Source organism: Ursus americanus, chromosome 24, assembly GCF_024610735.1.
Source record: "Ursus americanus isolate L20-20 chromosome 24, mUrsAme1.1.p, whole genome shotgun sequence".
Classification (NCBI taxonomy): domain Eukaryota; kingdom Metazoa; phylum Chordata; class Mammalia; order Carnivora; family Ursidae; genus Ursus; species Ursus americanus.
Window position 1 is genome coordinate 9263864 of NC_142150.1, and position 16495 is coordinate 9280358.

Consider the following 16495-nt stretch of genomic DNA (forward strand, 5'->3'; position numbering starts at 1 on the left):
GCGCCGTGACAGGCCAGTGCGGAACGAATCACTCTGCTCTGTATCATTCAAGTGTTTTATTGCAAGTAAGACAAGGTAGCTCTGCGTAATTTCAACAGGAAACGAAATTTTTGGAAGAATAACAGAAACTATAAAGAACAGGCTCTGAAAACAGGCAAGAATTGAGGAGGCAAACACAAATGATCACATCATCAGTTGGCTGACGGATCAGAGGATGCCCTTGTCCTATCCTATGCCTTTGCCCCACCCAACCAAACCCTATCCCAGGCTTCCACTGCGTACATTTATTACTCCCCCCAAAGCGAACAACCTGGATGGCGGTGTCTGTTGAGCTGAGCCCAGGTCTCACCTACATAAAACAATTCCCAAGGAGTTGGGTGAGGGAACAAAGCTTTTACTTGGCTTCTAGAGTGGGAGGTGGGGGTCCTGCCTCCCACTTATTTTGGAATCCCCAAAAATAGGGATAGAATTTGAATGCTGAGCAGCCCCAAATAACCAATGTTTACAACACAATCTATCTCTGTTGTTCAGATTCCTACTTGTGATTCTAACTCCCTGTCCAGGACTTCCAAGGTCCAGGGCATGTCCAGTGTAGATTTCTATGTGCTAAACACCACTGATGTGGCTTGGGAGAGTGGACCACAGAATCACGTGTGAGAGATCACCCTGGCTCACCACCGGGGATGTGGGCAGGGAAACCAGATACGCTGGTGAGCTCTGGTGAGAGCAAGACTTATACAAGAGAAGTATCTGAAAGGCAGATGGGACAGGACTTGGTGATTAAACTGGGCTGAGGAAAAGCCAGGAAAAAGGAATCAAAGGGGACAGCCCAAATTTCTGACTTGAGAGAGGTGGGAGGGGTGAAGAGTGTGAGAATGCACAGGCACACTGAGACCCAAGAGAGGCAAGGAGCTGGTTTGTTTCATTTCTGATTGGGGTGGTTGGGTGGGAAAAGTTTAAGGTTTTGACGTGGTGAACTTGAGACAAAGATGTCCAATACACAACTGAAATAACACGTTTTAGAAAGAGACCAGCGAAGATCCAGTCTATTGGCTGAGGCCACGGATAAGGGCGAGCTTAGCCTAGATGGTGACACGAAGTGCGGAAAGAGAGTGCTCGCGATTGATCACGTTTAGGGAGCGGTCTCCAAGCTTGCGACACCGCCTGGCGCTGCGCACGTGTTCGCGGCCTGCCTGGCCGGGAGCCCAGGCACCCGCCCTTCCCCCGCCGTCCTCCAGGCCCCGCCCCCGCTGGGCGGAGCGAGGCAGCGGCGCCGCGAAGTCACCGGAAGACGTAATCGGGTAGGCGGGGGCTCAGCAGTCTGCGACCCCCGGGCGCACCTGGGAGGGGCACCCGCCGAATGGGGCGAGGGGACGAGGAACCGCGGGGAAGGGGTGATGCCCGGACAGCCGGGCCCGCGGCGGTGAGCGCGGTGGCGGCGGTGGTGGCGGCGGCGGTGGCACTGGCCGCCGCCCTGCTCCTGCTGCGGCGTGAGGACGCGGGGCTGGGGGCTGGCTCCAGGTAACCCCTCTGCGCAGGGGACCGGGCTGGGCCCTCGCACCCCAGTGGTCGGAGGAAGGAGGGGTTGGAACCGGGAGTACCGTCTGGGAACGAGGCCTCTGGGTGCTATGGCACCTGGGCACATTCTGCTGTTACGGCCCCTTCGGAGCTGTAGATTGGCTCAGGTGCAGGGATGGCCAGGGTGCCACGCCCTGCAGGTGATTCAGCACTTTCCCCTGGGCCCAGACTGCGGAGAATAACAATACCCTTTTCCAGAGCAAATAAACCACCATTGTTCCCTAGGATAAGCAAGGGCCATCCCTTAAACATCCCAAGACCAGCAACTGTCGGTGTTATTTCTGTAGCATGGCCGAGACTGAGGCGCTGCCAAAGCTTCGGGAAGACTTCAGGATGCAGAATAAATCCGTCTTTATTCTGGGCGCCAGCGGGGAAACCGGCAGAGTGCTCTTAAAAGAAATGTTGGAACAGAGCCTGTTTTCCAAAGTCACGCTCATTGGCCGGAGAAAGCTCACCTTCGATGAGGAAGCTTATAAAAATGTGGTGGGTATTTGAGCTGGGACTCAAAAATGGACTTGCAGTGATTCTTCGGGGTGAACGTATTTTCCATGCCTAAAGGCTGAACATTGCCCGGCCGGTGGTGGAGGAGAGGTGATCATAGTGTGGCCGAGAATGGTCTGTGAGAGCCCACTGGAAGCTGGAATCCTGGTTACAGGCTCAGGTTGGCTTCCCCACTCACTGTGTGACCTTGGGCAAAGCCCTTCTCTCAATGTAGACCGCATAAGGCCGGCCTGGCTTGTAATGAGGGTTCCAAAGACGGGGAAGAGCACGTTTTCAGGGCCATTGAAGCTGGGTTCTAGAGACAGGCTGTAACCCGGGGCCATTTTCTCAACCACTTTGCTTGTTTTATTTACCCGTCCACTCAATATTAATGTCAGTGAATTGCAGGCAATAAAGTGAGGTTCTTCCCTTACAAGAATTGCCCTGCCTAACTTCCCAGGGCTGCAGCCTTGTAAGTGGGATATCCTCTTCATCGTCACTTACACTTCCATGGTTAACCAAATGATATGCCGGACTTCCCCTAAGTACTTGAAGTCTGAGCTTTGAGGAGATTCCTTTCCCCATGTAAAGGGAGTTGTGAAAAGCAGTAAATGAAACTATAATGTAATCCTGAGACCCCACAGCTATAGAAGTTGGTCCCACAGGCTTCACCGGTGGAACATTACAAATCACAAGTGGTCTCACAAATAAATGTTCTTAACCCCTGTAGGTCCATGGTCAGGTCATTTTACATGTAATGTCCATCAGGACTTTTCTGTTTAAAACGGACATCTTTGCTCAGACTTAGTTAATATGTGGTCTTCACCGTCTGGCTCCATGGAGTGTGTCAAATACCTCCAGTAATTAGAAACTGAAATTGAGTCCTGTGCTTTGATAATTGAGTATTGTTGGCACGTCTTTTGGTTATGCACTTAATGGGAACATATTTTTCTTCGGCATGCGCACAGTGCCAGAAAAATCCTTTTGAAAGAGCTAATGGTAAGGAAGGAAAACTACATTTTATTTGAGCTCCCGGATGATGGGAACTTCTCAATCTGTCTTTTTTAAGTTTCACAACAAACTTATGAGGTTACATGGAGGTTTTTTGTTTTTTTTTTTTTTAAGATTTATTTATTTATTTGAGAGAGAGAGAGTGCATGAGCAGGAGGAGGGGCACAAGGAGAGGGAGAAGCAGACTCTCTGCTGGATTGGGCTTGATCTCACAATCCTGAGATCATGACCTCAGCCATAACCAAGAGACGAACCCTTAACTGACTGAGCCACCCAGGCATCCCTATATGGAGGTTCTTAAATTTGAGTGAGCATGAGAATTACGGATGATGCTTATTAAAAGTGTACTTTCTGCTTCAGAAGTATTGGTGCGACACCTAGGAATATGCCTTTTTTTATCAAGCACTCACTGGCTGATTCTAACACAGGTGGTTCATGAATTGGACTGAGGGAGAGATTATCATTTCCATTTTATTGCTCGAAAAACTGAGGCATATGACTTGACCAAATAACTTGGCCAAAATTACATGCTTAGTAAGTAGCAGGCTCAAGAGTTGAATCTAGGTCTTTGAGATTCCAATCGCCATTCCTTGCCCTGACATTGGTCTCCTTCCTGGTAATATAGACAGGTCTTTTATTTTTCCAGAGAGAAAATTATAATTGAACTTGACTTTAGAGATCTGAATCACTTATAGTCCAGTTAATTGTACTGTGGACATATAAGAGCATTGTTGATTTTGAATTCAGATTAATCGCTTTTTAGTGGGGAAAAATGAGCTTGCAAAAAAATTTTGTAATATGATTATGCATTCTGCTTAATTTAATTTCTATTTATCTTATTAAACTTGGTTTGTCTCCCAGCAAAGTATCCATTTGGTAAATAGTAACAGTCACTTGGTCATAGGTCTTAAAAACTACCCAGTACCTTATTAATATTGTGTAAATTATTAAGTGTATCCGTGCCTAAGATCTAACGCCCCAGTTTTCTGCCCCTCTGCCAGTGCCGCTCTAGCTCTATCAGAGGTTTCTTACTAAATAAAATAAGCACCGTGTGGAATCGCGATTCCCATGCCCTAAGAATCTGCCCTCCTAAATAGACTAACACGGAAAAGATAGAAGGAGAATGGCAGGGGCGCCTGGGTGGCACAGTGGTTAAGCATCTGCCTTCGGCTCAGGGCATGATCCCGCCGTTATGGGATCAAGCCCCACATCAGGCTCCTCCGCTATGAGCCTGCTTCTTCCTCTCCCACTCCCCCTGCTTGTGTTCCCTCTCTTGCTGGCTGTCTCTATCTGTCAAATAAATAAATAAAATCTTAAAAAAAAAAAAAAAAAAAGAAGGAGAATGGCAGAAGACATGCCAGGGCAAAGAGCTTGCAAAACTTGATGATAAGTGAGTAGCCTCTTTAGTAATGTTCTGTACCCTTTAAATTTAGAGGGGTACTTTCCTGTCTCTCTCTTTTAATAACATCAAGTTATATGCAACTGTGTCCTTGTTGTCTAGAATCAAGAAGTGGTGGACTTTGAAAAGTTGGATGACTACGCTTCTGCCTTTCAAGGTCATGACGTTGGATTTTGTTGCCTGGGTACCACCAGAAAGAAGGCCGGGGCGGTAAGGAAGACCTAGATCCCTTTCCCTTTCACTGGCTGGTAATGTCAACGGTTCCTTTCTTGCTGACTCTTTTTCTTTACATCCCATAGTGTTTACATGTAATAAGCTGTTATCATTTATAATTTCGTGTGCTGCCATAGCCTTTGCTATTCTTTGAATAGTATGGATAAATTCATCTTTCCTTCAGAACAGTCCTGGAGTTCAGGCCTTCGTGCTGGTGACATCATAAATATTTACATGGTCTTGCCTCTTGCAGATATTGCTGTCACGCCGTCCTCTGACTAAGGCAAACCATTATGTCTGAGTAAAAGTAATTGGCTCATGCTGTTAGCAATAAGCTTTTTTTTTTTCTTATAAATGTTTTAAACTCAAAGCGTTCTCACATGAATGATTTGCAACCTATTTTCATGCCAAGTTTTAAACTTATGATATAGAACATCAGAACAGAGGCACGATTCAGCTAGCCTCTAGTGATGACTCAGCCTTCAGTGGTGATTCAACCCCAGTGGTGATTCAGCCCTGACGCAGACTGTTCTGATCCACATTTTATTTTCTTTTTAATGGTATTCCAAATCGCATCAGCCTCCGTCCAGAAGTCCTATCTAGTTAAAAGTCACTGCTTACTATGTAGATCCTCGGCAAGTGGTAACACTGTCTTAATTCATACCTTGACTATAGTTTATTCCTCTGGCAGAGGATTGTTGGAGCTAAATGTGTTTATTTATTTAGTATTTTTTTTAGAGGGAGAGTGCAAGAGTGAAAGTGGGCAGAGGGAGATGGGAGGGGTGGAGGCAGAGGGAGAGAATCCCAAGCAGGCTCCACGCCCAGTGAGGAGCCCGAAGTGGGCCTCGATCTCACAACCCTGAGATCATGACCTGAGCCGAAATCAAGGTTGGACACTAAATCAGCTGAGCTACCTAGGCGTCCCTAAATGTGTCTATTAAATATGCAGGACCACGATGCTGCCATGGGGCCTTATCATAGATTTATAAACAGGCCCGTGTATCAGAATCATTAGGAGGGCACATGGTTAAGAACTACTGGTTTATACCAACTAAGGAGTTCAGCTCAGATGTATTTCTCTGGCCCTGTTGGTGATCCAGAGAATAATTCTATTTATGCTTTTAGTAGGGATGTATTTCCAAATCTTCGGCAGTTCTGTTATGTCCACTTTGGAACCCAGCTGGGTTTTGAGCTCTGTGTTAGGAAGTATGGATTATAGAGAAGTTTGACTCTCCCTGGAATTGGCACATTGTGTCTCCTAGAAAGGGTCATATTCCTGCTCAGCAGCTAGTACGGTCATTTCTGTCCCAGGGACAGTCACAAGCAGTGTGCCCTCTAAAAAGCATTGGAAAACTTTTGTTCTAGTACACTGCGGGTTCAACTGTCTCAAGTGCCAACCTGATTTTGGCGGTGACTCAGCAAAATGAAAACCACTGCATTAGGCATAGAGCAGTTGATTTTCATGACATGAGGCAAATCCCATTACAGGGTGCTGCAAGGAAAAGTCTAAATTCTTTGTTGCATCCAAATCCTGTAAAGCAATTTTAATCAGAGGAATTGGATGTCTTCCCCATCCAGAATATTTTTTTAAGTGGAGTTGGTTCCCCACCCCTCAGGCTATTCAATACCTTTTATTCTCCAAAATCAGTTTGAAAAGATAAAAGTATTAATGGGTAAGCAAGAGAAAAAAACTAGTAAGCCAAATATAATCTCAGAAATGAGTTGGGGTTTAAATGGTTCAAGAGGATAATGATAGAAAGTAAGATGACATTTCCACTGGAAAGTCTTTTTAAAAAAAAATTCGATACTAATTTAGATTGGTTGAAGGTTGTGGTAACTTTAGGCAGTTTAAAAGAGGTGACAGTTCACAGGTGGCTAGGTAATAGCAATTGTATGATGGGGGATTGTGGGTTTCCAAGCTCACCCTACCTGGTGTTCTGGGTCAGCAGCCCTGTCTACAGAAATAGAGCTCGTCAGAAAAGCTGGTGCAAGCCTGGTGTCATTCTGTAGCTGTTCTGTAACTGGAACAGTCCACATTTTTCCTTAGCGATAGGACTTTCCGATAGAGAAACTTCAAGAAATTCAGGACTTCTGTCTCATTATTGATGCCCTCTGACTAGCCATCTTATTTCCCTGTGATCTTCCGTGTGTGAATTTTCTGAGGCTCTTGTAACAAAGCACCATACCCAGGGTGGCTTAAACAACAGAAATTTAGTGTCTCACAGCTCTGGGGACTAGAAGTCTGAGATCAAGGTGCTGGTAGATTTGGTTCCCCTGAGGGCTGTGAGGGAAGGAACTTCCAGGCTTCTCTCTTTGACTCATAGATGACCGCCTTCTCTCTGTGTCTCTTCATTTGGCGTTTTTCCTGAGTGCGTGTGGCTAAGTCCAAATTTCTCCTTTTTACCACAGCACTAGTCCAAGTAGATTAAGACCCACCCTACTCAGTTTGCCCTTACCTTAACTTAATAACATCTGCAATGACCCCGTTTCCAAATAAGGTCACATTCTGAGGTACTAGAGGTCACGAGTTCAACATATGAGTTTTGGGGAAAACATTACAACCCATAAAATTCAGTCTACTCAGATTTCCCCTGAAACTGGTGTAGGGATAGGTCTGTTCGCTTTTTTAGCTGTTTGGAAAACCATTTCGTGTAGTCATGTTAGATGCTGATGTCCTCTTTCACACTCACAGGCCCCCGTTGTCCAGTCAGTGCAGAAGCTTCCTTACTTGGCCCCAGTCCAGATCTACTGGGTCAGAATCTCTAAGGCTGGAAGCCTGGCAACTATTTGTAGCATCTTGGGGGATTCAGACGCAGCCAACCCTCCTCTGGTTGGACCTGCTTTTGCAAGGCAGTAAGATGTGTTGGTCTTCCTCTCCTGCTGCTTTTCTAGGTACTGGAGTCCCAGATGGCCTTCACCAGTCTTGAAGAAGTAACTTGTCTGCTAGTGAAGGTTGCAGTACCCTTTGAAAACCACATCAACATTGACCTGGGGTGTAGAGCAGAAACTCACAGATGTCACTGAGAAGAGCACTTATTCATATTCAGAGAAGGATGTGGTTAGTGAGTTTGAGGTGGAGTAATATGGTTTCGCCTCTCCATTGGCTTCCTCACGGTCCAGGTTCTTGGATTCTGTTGAATGGACAATGCCGGTAATGTGATTAAAGCAGCCGTTGTAACATTTATTAGGCATCGTTAGAATCTCCTGGCGTCTGATTCTAACGATACATTCTTCTAATCCTGGGGTTTGCGGACCAGAGACCGTGGGCCACATACAGCCTACCTGTTTTTGGATAGCCCATTGAGCTAAGAATGTTTTTATATTTTTAAATAGCTAAAAAATGTCAAAAGGGGAATAATGTATCATGACGTGTGAAAATACAAGCAATTCAAATTTCAGTATCCGTAAATGAAGTTTTGCTAGGACACAGCTGTTCTCGTTACTTTATGTATTACTGGTGGCTGCTGTTTTCCTTGATGGTAGAGCTGTGTCGCTGTAGCAGAAGCTTGCAAATCTGAAAGTGTTTGCTGTCTCGTCCTTTATAGGAAGAGCTTGCTGCCTCCTGTTGTAATGTGTACCGTTTGATTCGACATCTGGAAGGGGCTTGTGAAGTCAAACGGCCCTCGGTGGCTTGAGGCTCCATTTGGATACCAAATAGCTGTGGGTCCTGGGGTGTGCTGGGTTGCTCCCGGGGGCCGGTGCCTCCTCATTGGTACTGAGAAAGGAGGTGACCACTGAGACCCCTTTAGCCTGCAGAATTCTTTGACTTCCATCACCCAGAGAAAAGAAGGCCCCAAATGGAAATATTCTGTGAGAACGTAGAGATGGACTCAGGAATCTCAGTTATCTGTTTGATTTTCTTTTTCTATCCAGAGCTTTTTCTCTAACCAAGATCTTGGTTCCACCACTGTATATCAAATATAGAGATGGCCTCCAGAAACACAAGCAAACGGGGTCTCAGATTATATTATTTGTGGTTTGTCAGCATCTCTGTCTTCTAGACTAATTTATTGGGCTGCATTGAAATGGGAATAAAGGAGAAAGAATCTGAAGCAGGAGTATGGCTAAGTGCACCCCCTTTACAGAACGACAGGTCCTCCCTCCTTGGAGAAGGATGCCCCGGACATTGAGTCATTGCGGCGTGCTCTTTTGTCATGCCTGTCTGTGCTGAAATACCTTGTAGGGAGAAGTTCTTAAGCCAGCGTGTTCCTAGTTATCAGGATTGTGTGAAGGAGATTAGAAGAAATACTTAGTAGCTTTGGATTTTAATAAGATTTAAAGAGTCGTTGGAGAATTTGTCTCCTTAGGTGTTTGTGGAGCCTGTGAGGGTATCTCTGCTGAGTCTCATTACATTGTGTATATTCTTTTGAGCGGGTGCTGGGAAAGGAAATTTATAGTGGGAACTTACTTGATCAGTTCCTTTTTCTAGAAGGAACTCTGCCTAGCTTAAAGTAAGACACACTGACTATAGAATCATAAAGACACTGTAACAGAATGGACGTAATGCTCTCAGAAGAGATGTCTTTTCTCCTGCCATATGGTTAGGGAAACTAAATATGGTTTTTCTGGGAAAACACATGGAAACTGTGTTTCTGGGATATGAAGTAGCTTGTTTTAGCTTGTTTCTTCTATTGCTTTTTTTTTATTTGCACCATTAGAGAACAAGAAAGGATGTTAATAAGATTTTAAAGATAGCTTCCTTCTATCTCAAATGGAATCTTCCTTACTGCAGAGAAAATTAGCGTGTGTTGGTGTCTCCAAGTCTGTCACCAGCATCCACGTTTAAGTTCAGTTTCTAAGTCCTTGGAAGCCGTTGACCCCTTTGCTTTTGAGTTTCATTCACCAGCTAAAAGGCCATGCATCGGGGTGGGGGAAGTGAAATTCAAAAATTGTGGGCTTGGAAAAATGGGTATTTATAATCAGCTTGGGGGCTCAGAGGATTTGTGAAATCATTTTGGATTAACAGCCATTGATTGCTAATAAAACAATATTTAGCTTTGTCCAGAGAACAGCAGTGGAGAAAGGTACGGGCACCTTGTCAACAGGGCCCATTGAGTGGGGATGACGGGCTAAGCGTGGGGGTCTCCGCAGCGGCGTGGGTGCTCGTCCTTCATGGAGCGGTTGTCAGTTGTTAGCCAAGCCCGTGAAAGGAAGGACGCCAGAGTCTGATGGCTAGGGTGGTATTGATGTGCTTTAGCTGACTAATCAGATTGAAAAAGTCCCATGGCATTTATGTCACTCTCATTTTCATCAGACAATTGGAGATGGCAGGACTCTATTAAGGAGAGGTTGATCCAGCACTAAAGCCAAATAAATTAGGGTCTCAGTTTAATCAAATTATCCCTTTACTGGCCCTGGATTAAGCGAGAGAGACAGCGTCGGTCCAGGGACTTGTGATTGGCTGAATCTTTCCTTTATTTCTCAAGAAACCGATGAAAGAAAAAAAGCATTTTAACAGAGGCAACTGTGATAACGCTTCCAAGAAGTCGCGCTAAGACAGCAGCAACAACAAAGAGGAATTTATTTCACTAGTCAATGCTGTGATTTCACCGTGCATAACCAACCTGTCCTCGAAATCAGAGTTTGGGGATTCCTTCAGCACACGTAAAATCTCCATTCGGAGAAGGCTCTGAGGAGACTCACGTCCCTCTCTGCGGAGGAGCAGAGTAGTAAACTCAGTTTGCTTCACCAGGCGTGAAAGAGCAGCATCGTGAGTTGGAATCAGTGTGTAGGCGAGCCCGTTGTGAGGATCGAACATGCAGTTGTACAACACGGAAGGAGACGGTGGTGATGTGTGGGTGACCAGTGACGTTTATGTTACGTCAAGAAAGACAGAAACCTAACCCTGCCCTGCAGGTAGTGGGTGTGGTTAAAATGTGCTATCACCACTGACAGGAGGACGGGAGAGGCTTTCGGGGTAAGGGTGACGTTCTAGTTCTTGATCTGGGGGTGGGTTGCAGAGGGTGTTCGGCTGATGAAAAGGCACCAAGCTCTATGCTTACAATATGTTTACTCTTCTTTTATGATCGACTTCCATAAAATCTGAAAAAGGTTGGGCCTGTTGTATTAGTTTCCTATTGCTGCTGTAACAAATTGCCTCAAATCTAGTGGCTTAAAACAACATAAATGTATCATCTTACAGTTCTGTAAGTTAGAAATCCAGCATGGATTTCGCTGAGATAAAATCAAGGTGTCGACAGGGCTGTGTTCCGGAGGCTCTGGGGGGGAATCCATTTGTTTGCGTTTTCCGGCTTCCAGAGGCTGCCTGCACTCCTTGGTGCGTGGTCCGCTCCCTCCATCTTCGGGGCCAGGGACCGGCGACTGAATACTCCTCATACCACATAGCCCATCCCTCCTCTTCGGCTTCCCTTTTCCACCTTTAGGGACTCTTATGATTACATTGGGCCCAGGTGGATAATACAGAATAATCGTATTTTAAGGTCAGCTGATTAGCAACCTAAATTCCACCTGCAGTCTGATAACCCTTTGCTGTGTAACGTAACATATTCACAGGTATGGGGATCAGCACATGGACATTTTTGTGGGGCCACCCCAGTTACGAATGAGTCCTTTTCATTAGCTGGAGGCAGCGTGAGATGAGAAGGAAGATGGGTACGATGGGGAGCACGGCTCAGAGGCAGGAGTATGCATTCCACTCTCAGCTTTCTCTTCTGAGCCAGAAGTTCACCAGCTCACTGGCTCTTGTTCTCACATCTCCCTAATGCAGGGGTTGGATGTGATGTTTCCTGAGGTGCGAGACACACCTCTCCTTAAGAAAGAAAACATCTAGGATCAATAAGTACTCTAGGGCAAATTTTTAATTTAAAAAAATCATTGGGGTGGTAATGTAGTCTTCAGATTTGGAATCGTAGGAAATTCAGATTTGAAATTACAGAAAACTTCATTATGTAGTTGCGGGTATTTCTGAAGTTCAGCTCACTAGGCTTTAGACTCCTCTCCAGCGCTCTGGGGTTTGAGGATGCCAGCATCTGTGGTGGTCCCCAGAAGCTGTTGCTTCGTGGCATTCCCTTGTCTGGGTACAGGCATGTGTCCTTCCATTAGGCCCTAGAAATGAGTTTACAGTCTATTGTTTGCACCATTCTCCCCCCTCCTCCTATTTATTGCCACTTAGTTCTCCTCTCTCTCTCTCTCTCTCTCTCTCTCTAACTAGATTTGCCTTTTCTCTGCTTTCATTGGACTTTTCTTTGTTCATTCAAATATTTTTAGAGTACCTATCATGTGCTGGGTATACACTGATGCCAAGATATGAATCAAGAAGAAAGACCCTACCACTCACGACCCTCACTGGACTGAGTCTAGACCAGGGGTCCCCAAACATTCTTGATTATATACCTGTCAGAAAAAAAAAAAATGTGAGGATTCACTCTTTACTGGTGTATGAAGTATGTTGTAAAACATACACAAAAATTGGAAATTAAATAGGCTTTGTTCTGCTAGTGCCTGGATAGAGTTCTCAGGTATGCCCTGAGACTCCTGCCCGTTAGAGCTGACACAGAGAAAATTGAGAATCGGAAATTATTAAAAGACAAAGAGATGTGTGACTTCAAGCCGTTTCTTAGCCTGGTCTTATTGTTCCTTTCGTTCCTTGCAGATTTGTGTGGTGTCTGGGTCTCAATGTCACTGTCCTTATTATTTCCCTGGCCTTGCTGCCGCAGCTGGTCTGTCCTGAGGATCACACTTGGAGCTCTTCCCAGGGCCTATGCTTGGATGCATTTTATTTAGATCTCCATTCCCCTGCAGGCCTCCTAGCCTGCCACCCAACCTGAGTAGTAATCTTTAAGATGAACTCGCAGCGTTTTGGAAATAACTCCCATCCTTTTCCCCCTTAGGAAGGATTTGTTCGTGTCGATCGGGATTATGTCCTCAAGTCTGCGGAGCTGGCAAAGGCTGGAGGGTGCAAACATTTTAACTTGCTGTCCTCTAAGGGAGCTGATAAGTCGAGCAGTTTTTTATATCTGCAAGTTAAGGTTTGTGCACATTTCTATCTTTCCTGTACTTTGGAGAACCTGCTAATTGGCAATACTAAATAATGTAGGTGCGCCTGGGTGGCTCAGTCATTAAGCATCTGCCTTTGGCTCAGGTCATGATCCCAGGGTGCTGGGATCGAGCCCCACGTTGGGCTCCCTGTGCAGGGAGCCTGCTTCTCCCTCTCCCACTCCCCCTGCTTGTGTTCCCCCTCTTGCTGTCTCTGTCTGATAAATAATAAATAAAATCTTAAAAAAAAAAAACACCTAAATAATGTAAAATGCTTAATAATACAGAAATGCATTAAATGCATCACATTGTGCATTTTCTATAGCGGCAGGGTTGTTTTTTTTTTTTTTCACAGATACATTTAGTAAACAGGAGTGATTTGAAAGATAATTTCCAATGTCTTTCCCCCTGTTGATTATCTAGTAATCATGAAATCAGCATAGAATCTTAGCATTAGAAGAGACTTTGAGGCAGTGATTCTTAAACTTTCCCAGAGTAGATGATATTTTAGTATTGGGTATGGTGGCTCTTGCCCTCAAGGTATCTCTAATCAGCATGTTTGGGGATTCCCCAAGGCTGGCCCCAAGTTTGGTAATTTGATAGACAGTCTCTCCAAGACGCAGCATATAGTTACAGTCATAGCAATGATTTATTACAATGAAAGGCTATGAAGCAAAGTTAGTAAAGGGAAAGAGTACATGGAGTGAAGACCAGAGGAAATGGGTGCAAGCTTCCAAGAGTCTTCTCTCAGTAGGGTCGCACATGCTTAATGCCTTCAGCATTGAGTATTGAGGAAATGAGAGAAATTTGCCCGAGCCCCGGAGTTCAGAGTTTTCATGGGGTCAATCACATTGGCACCCTGAGCGTGGAAAAAATTATAAACTTCCAGAAGGAAAGCAAGTGTTCAGCAGAAGCCACATGGTTTGTACAACAAGTTTAGGCACTAAACTACCCTATCAGTTAGGTAATGACCGGGACACTCCTGAAATCCAAGTTCCCCGACACAAGCCAAAGGTCAGCCTTGCAGGCAGGCCTTTCTAAGATCATAGAGTCTCAGCCTGCTATGTTAACTCTTCTATGCACCCTGCTAATAGAGACAAAACATATCTTTGTAAAAGGTAAGAGATTTGTCCACATAAACACTTGTATATGAATGTTCATGGCAACATTATTCATAATAGCCAGAGTGGAAACAACCCAAATACCCATCAGCTAATGAATGGATGAATAAAATCTGGTATATTCATGCAATAGAATATTATTCAACTGTAAAAAGGCATGATACATGCTATAATGTGGGTAAACCTTGAAAACATTATGCTAAAAGAGAGAGGCTAGTCCCAAAAGACCACAACTACTTTGATTCCATGTGTATGAAATACCCAGAATAGGCAAATCTATAGAGATAGAAAGATTAATGGTTGGTTAGGGCTTGGGGGGAGGGGATGAGAGTCAGTGCTAATTGGTATAGGGTTTTTGGTCAGGGGTGAAGAAACAATTCTAAGTGTAGATTGTAAGGAAGGTGACAGGACTCTGTAAATATACTAAAAAACATTAATTTTTAAAAAGCTACCCAAGATTATGTGATGCATCAGGCAAGGTGCCAAATGAACAGTATGAACATGCCAAGAAAAAGGAGAGCGTGCCACTGAATTCACAAGGCCTTCGGATATCTCTGTGGCCTGAGCTCCTCTGGCATTTCTGTTCTTAGAGACGCCTGGCAGGAAAATTCATGGTTTAACAAATTTAATTTAAAGCCATCATATAGATGTAATCTCGCTGTCTCTTGAAATTTGATGGGATTTTTTAGGAAGATAGTAATACAGAGCATCTGTGGGTCTTCTGAGCCACTGGAACTACCTGAAAACCAAAAAAGGTTGCTGTTCGTCAGCCTGCAACATTAATTCTAGCCTAAGGGGACGTTATTCATCAATGGTTGAACTCCTAACATGTTCCTTACTTAGTCTCTGGATCTGTTTTAAAAGCAGTCACGTGAGAGGCCGCACTGACTAGGCAGCCATCCTCTCAGTCAGGACATCTTTTTTTTAACTCTCTACTGCCTGTCAGCATAAACCATCTCTTCCTTAACTTCCCAGAGTCTAAAATTCTAGATAAGGATATTTACAATTACTGAGACCCGCAGAAGCAGACTATCTTCAAAACCCCACGTTATTCCCTCGTAAGCATTACAGTAAATTGCTCTTCTTGTTTAAATACTAAAATTTGGTTTTTATTAACAGGGAGAAGTGGAAGCTAGGGTTGAAGAATTACAGTTTGATCGTTACTCTGTGTTTAGGCCTGGGTAAGTATTCACACTGCCTAACAGTACACTACTGTTCTTTATTCCCCAGAAGTTAGTTTTTCACTTGAAGAGGCTGACAACGAAGATACCTAAGATATGAAAGGAGCTGACTAGAGGTGGATTGCTTCTCCGAAGCATCCTTCTGGCTTTGAAGGAGAGGGTAGACCATTTGTTGGTGCCAGGTTCAGAGTAGTCTGGAATTTCCTGGGTGGGTGGCTTTTGCTGCCTTAAAAAAAAAAATCCTCTTCATTCGCCAAATGAAACCTTTCACCCATTGTATTAATCCCTTCGGGCTGCCATAACAGAATAACACCACAGACTAGAAGCCGTAAGCAACCGAAATTTATTTTCTCACAACCCTCGAGGCTTGAAGTCCAAAGTCAAGGTGCCATCAGAGTTAGTGTCTGCTGAGGCCTCTCTTCCTGGTTTGTAGACGGCCTTCTCTCTGTGTCCTGACATGATCTTTCCTCTGTGTGCATGTGGAGAGGGATTTGATCTCTCTCCCTCTGCTGCAGGGATACCAGTCCTATCAGATCAAGGTCCCACCCTTATGACCTAATTTAATCTGAATTACCCCCGTAAATGCACTGTTTTCAAATTCAACCACACTGGGGGTTAGAGCTTCAGCATGAATTTGGTGGGGTGGGCACAGTGCAGTTCATAACACCCTCTATGGTCCGAACACAGTAAACCATCTCTTCCTCTGCTTTTCTTTTTCCCTTTAGAGTTCTACTGTGTGATAGGCAAGAATCTCGCCCAGGGGAATGGTTGGTTAGGAAATTCTTTGGCTCCTTACCAGAATCTTGGGCGAGTGGGCACTCTGTGCCAGTGACGACTGTGGTTAGGGCCATGCTGAACAACGCAGTGAGCCCAAGCGGCAAGAAGAAGGAACTGCTGGATAATAAGGCCATCCATGACCTGGGGAAAGCCGACGGCTCTCTCACGCCATGACCACGCTGGAGGAATGCTTTCTATTGTAAAGCTCAATACCCACCACCTAATTGGTACATTCAGGGTCTAAAAATAGTCAGTGTGCTTTAACTGTGGTTTCACTTGTCTCAGCTGCAAAGATCCAATAAAAAATTATTGTGTTCGGTGCCGGCCGTTCAGAGCCTCGTGGGACGTATACATACATCACCCAGCGAGCTTTTCAGAGATAGAGATTCGTAGGCTCTACCTCAAACCTCTGAAGCAGACTCTTCAGGGTATCAGTGCAGGAGTCTGTTAGGTTTTTTTAAAGCCTCCCCTCGGGGTTCTGGTGCCGCTGGTGGGGAGGCCTGCTTTGAAAGAAAGGCTTGTCTGCAGTCAGAGCAGCAGCACAAACCTTGCATATCATGCAGATGATTCCTGTTTTAAAATTGTCATTTGTGTCTTTGAGTTACCCGCTGCCGACTGCTGAATTTGTGTCAGTGGGCATCATGCCTTACTACTTCTTTACAATGTATAATAAAAGTCATTCTAGAACAACTTGTAGAATTCATGGGAGAATTAAAGGTAGGAAGACAGATAAATGGACA

The 16495-nt window shown here is 44.8% G+C and overlaps 1 protein-coding gene across 3 annotated transcripts; it reads left to right on the plus strand.

Annotated features, from left to right (window-relative positions):
* Positions 1-1192: 1192 nt before the first annotated feature.
* Positions 1193-16076, plus strand: HTATIP2 (HIV-1 Tat interactive protein 2). Of its 3 annotated transcripts, none has more exons than XM_045808616.2 (6): positions 1193-1301; positions 1866-2061; positions 4571-4678; positions 12532-12669; positions 14917-14978; positions 15704-16076. In XM_045808616.2, the coding sequence occupies exons 2-6, from the start codon at positions 1867-1869 to the stop codon at positions 15927-15929; spliced, it is 729 nt and encodes a 242-aa protein (XP_045664572.1). In that variant the 5' UTR covers positions 1193-1301; position 1866; the 3' UTR covers positions 15930-16076. The 3 variants fall into 3 exon arrangements, with proteins under 3 accessions (XP_045664572.1, XP_045664573.1, XP_045664571.1); XM_045808617.2 differs by having other exon boundaries at positions 1259-1301; positions 1804-2061; XM_045808615.2 differs by lacking the exon at positions 1193-1301 and adding an exon at positions 1330-1521.
* Positions 16077-16495: the final 419 nt, after the last annotated feature.

Excerpts from the sequence above, each read along its gene's own strand:
- HTATIP2 (XM_045808615.2), top strand. The coding sequence starts at position 1,361 with ATGGGGCGAGGGGACGAGGAACCGCGGGGAAGGGGTGATGCCCGGACA. Across the intron at positions 4,679-12,531 it reads CCAGAAAGAAGGCCGGGGCG|GAAGGATTTGTTCGTGTCGA; the intron begins GTAAGGAAGACC and ends TTTCCCCCTTAG. Across the intron at positions 12,670-14,916 it reads TTTTATATCTGCAAGTTAAG|GGAGAAGTGGAAGCTAGGGT; the intron begins GTTTGTGCACAT and ends TTTTATTAACAG.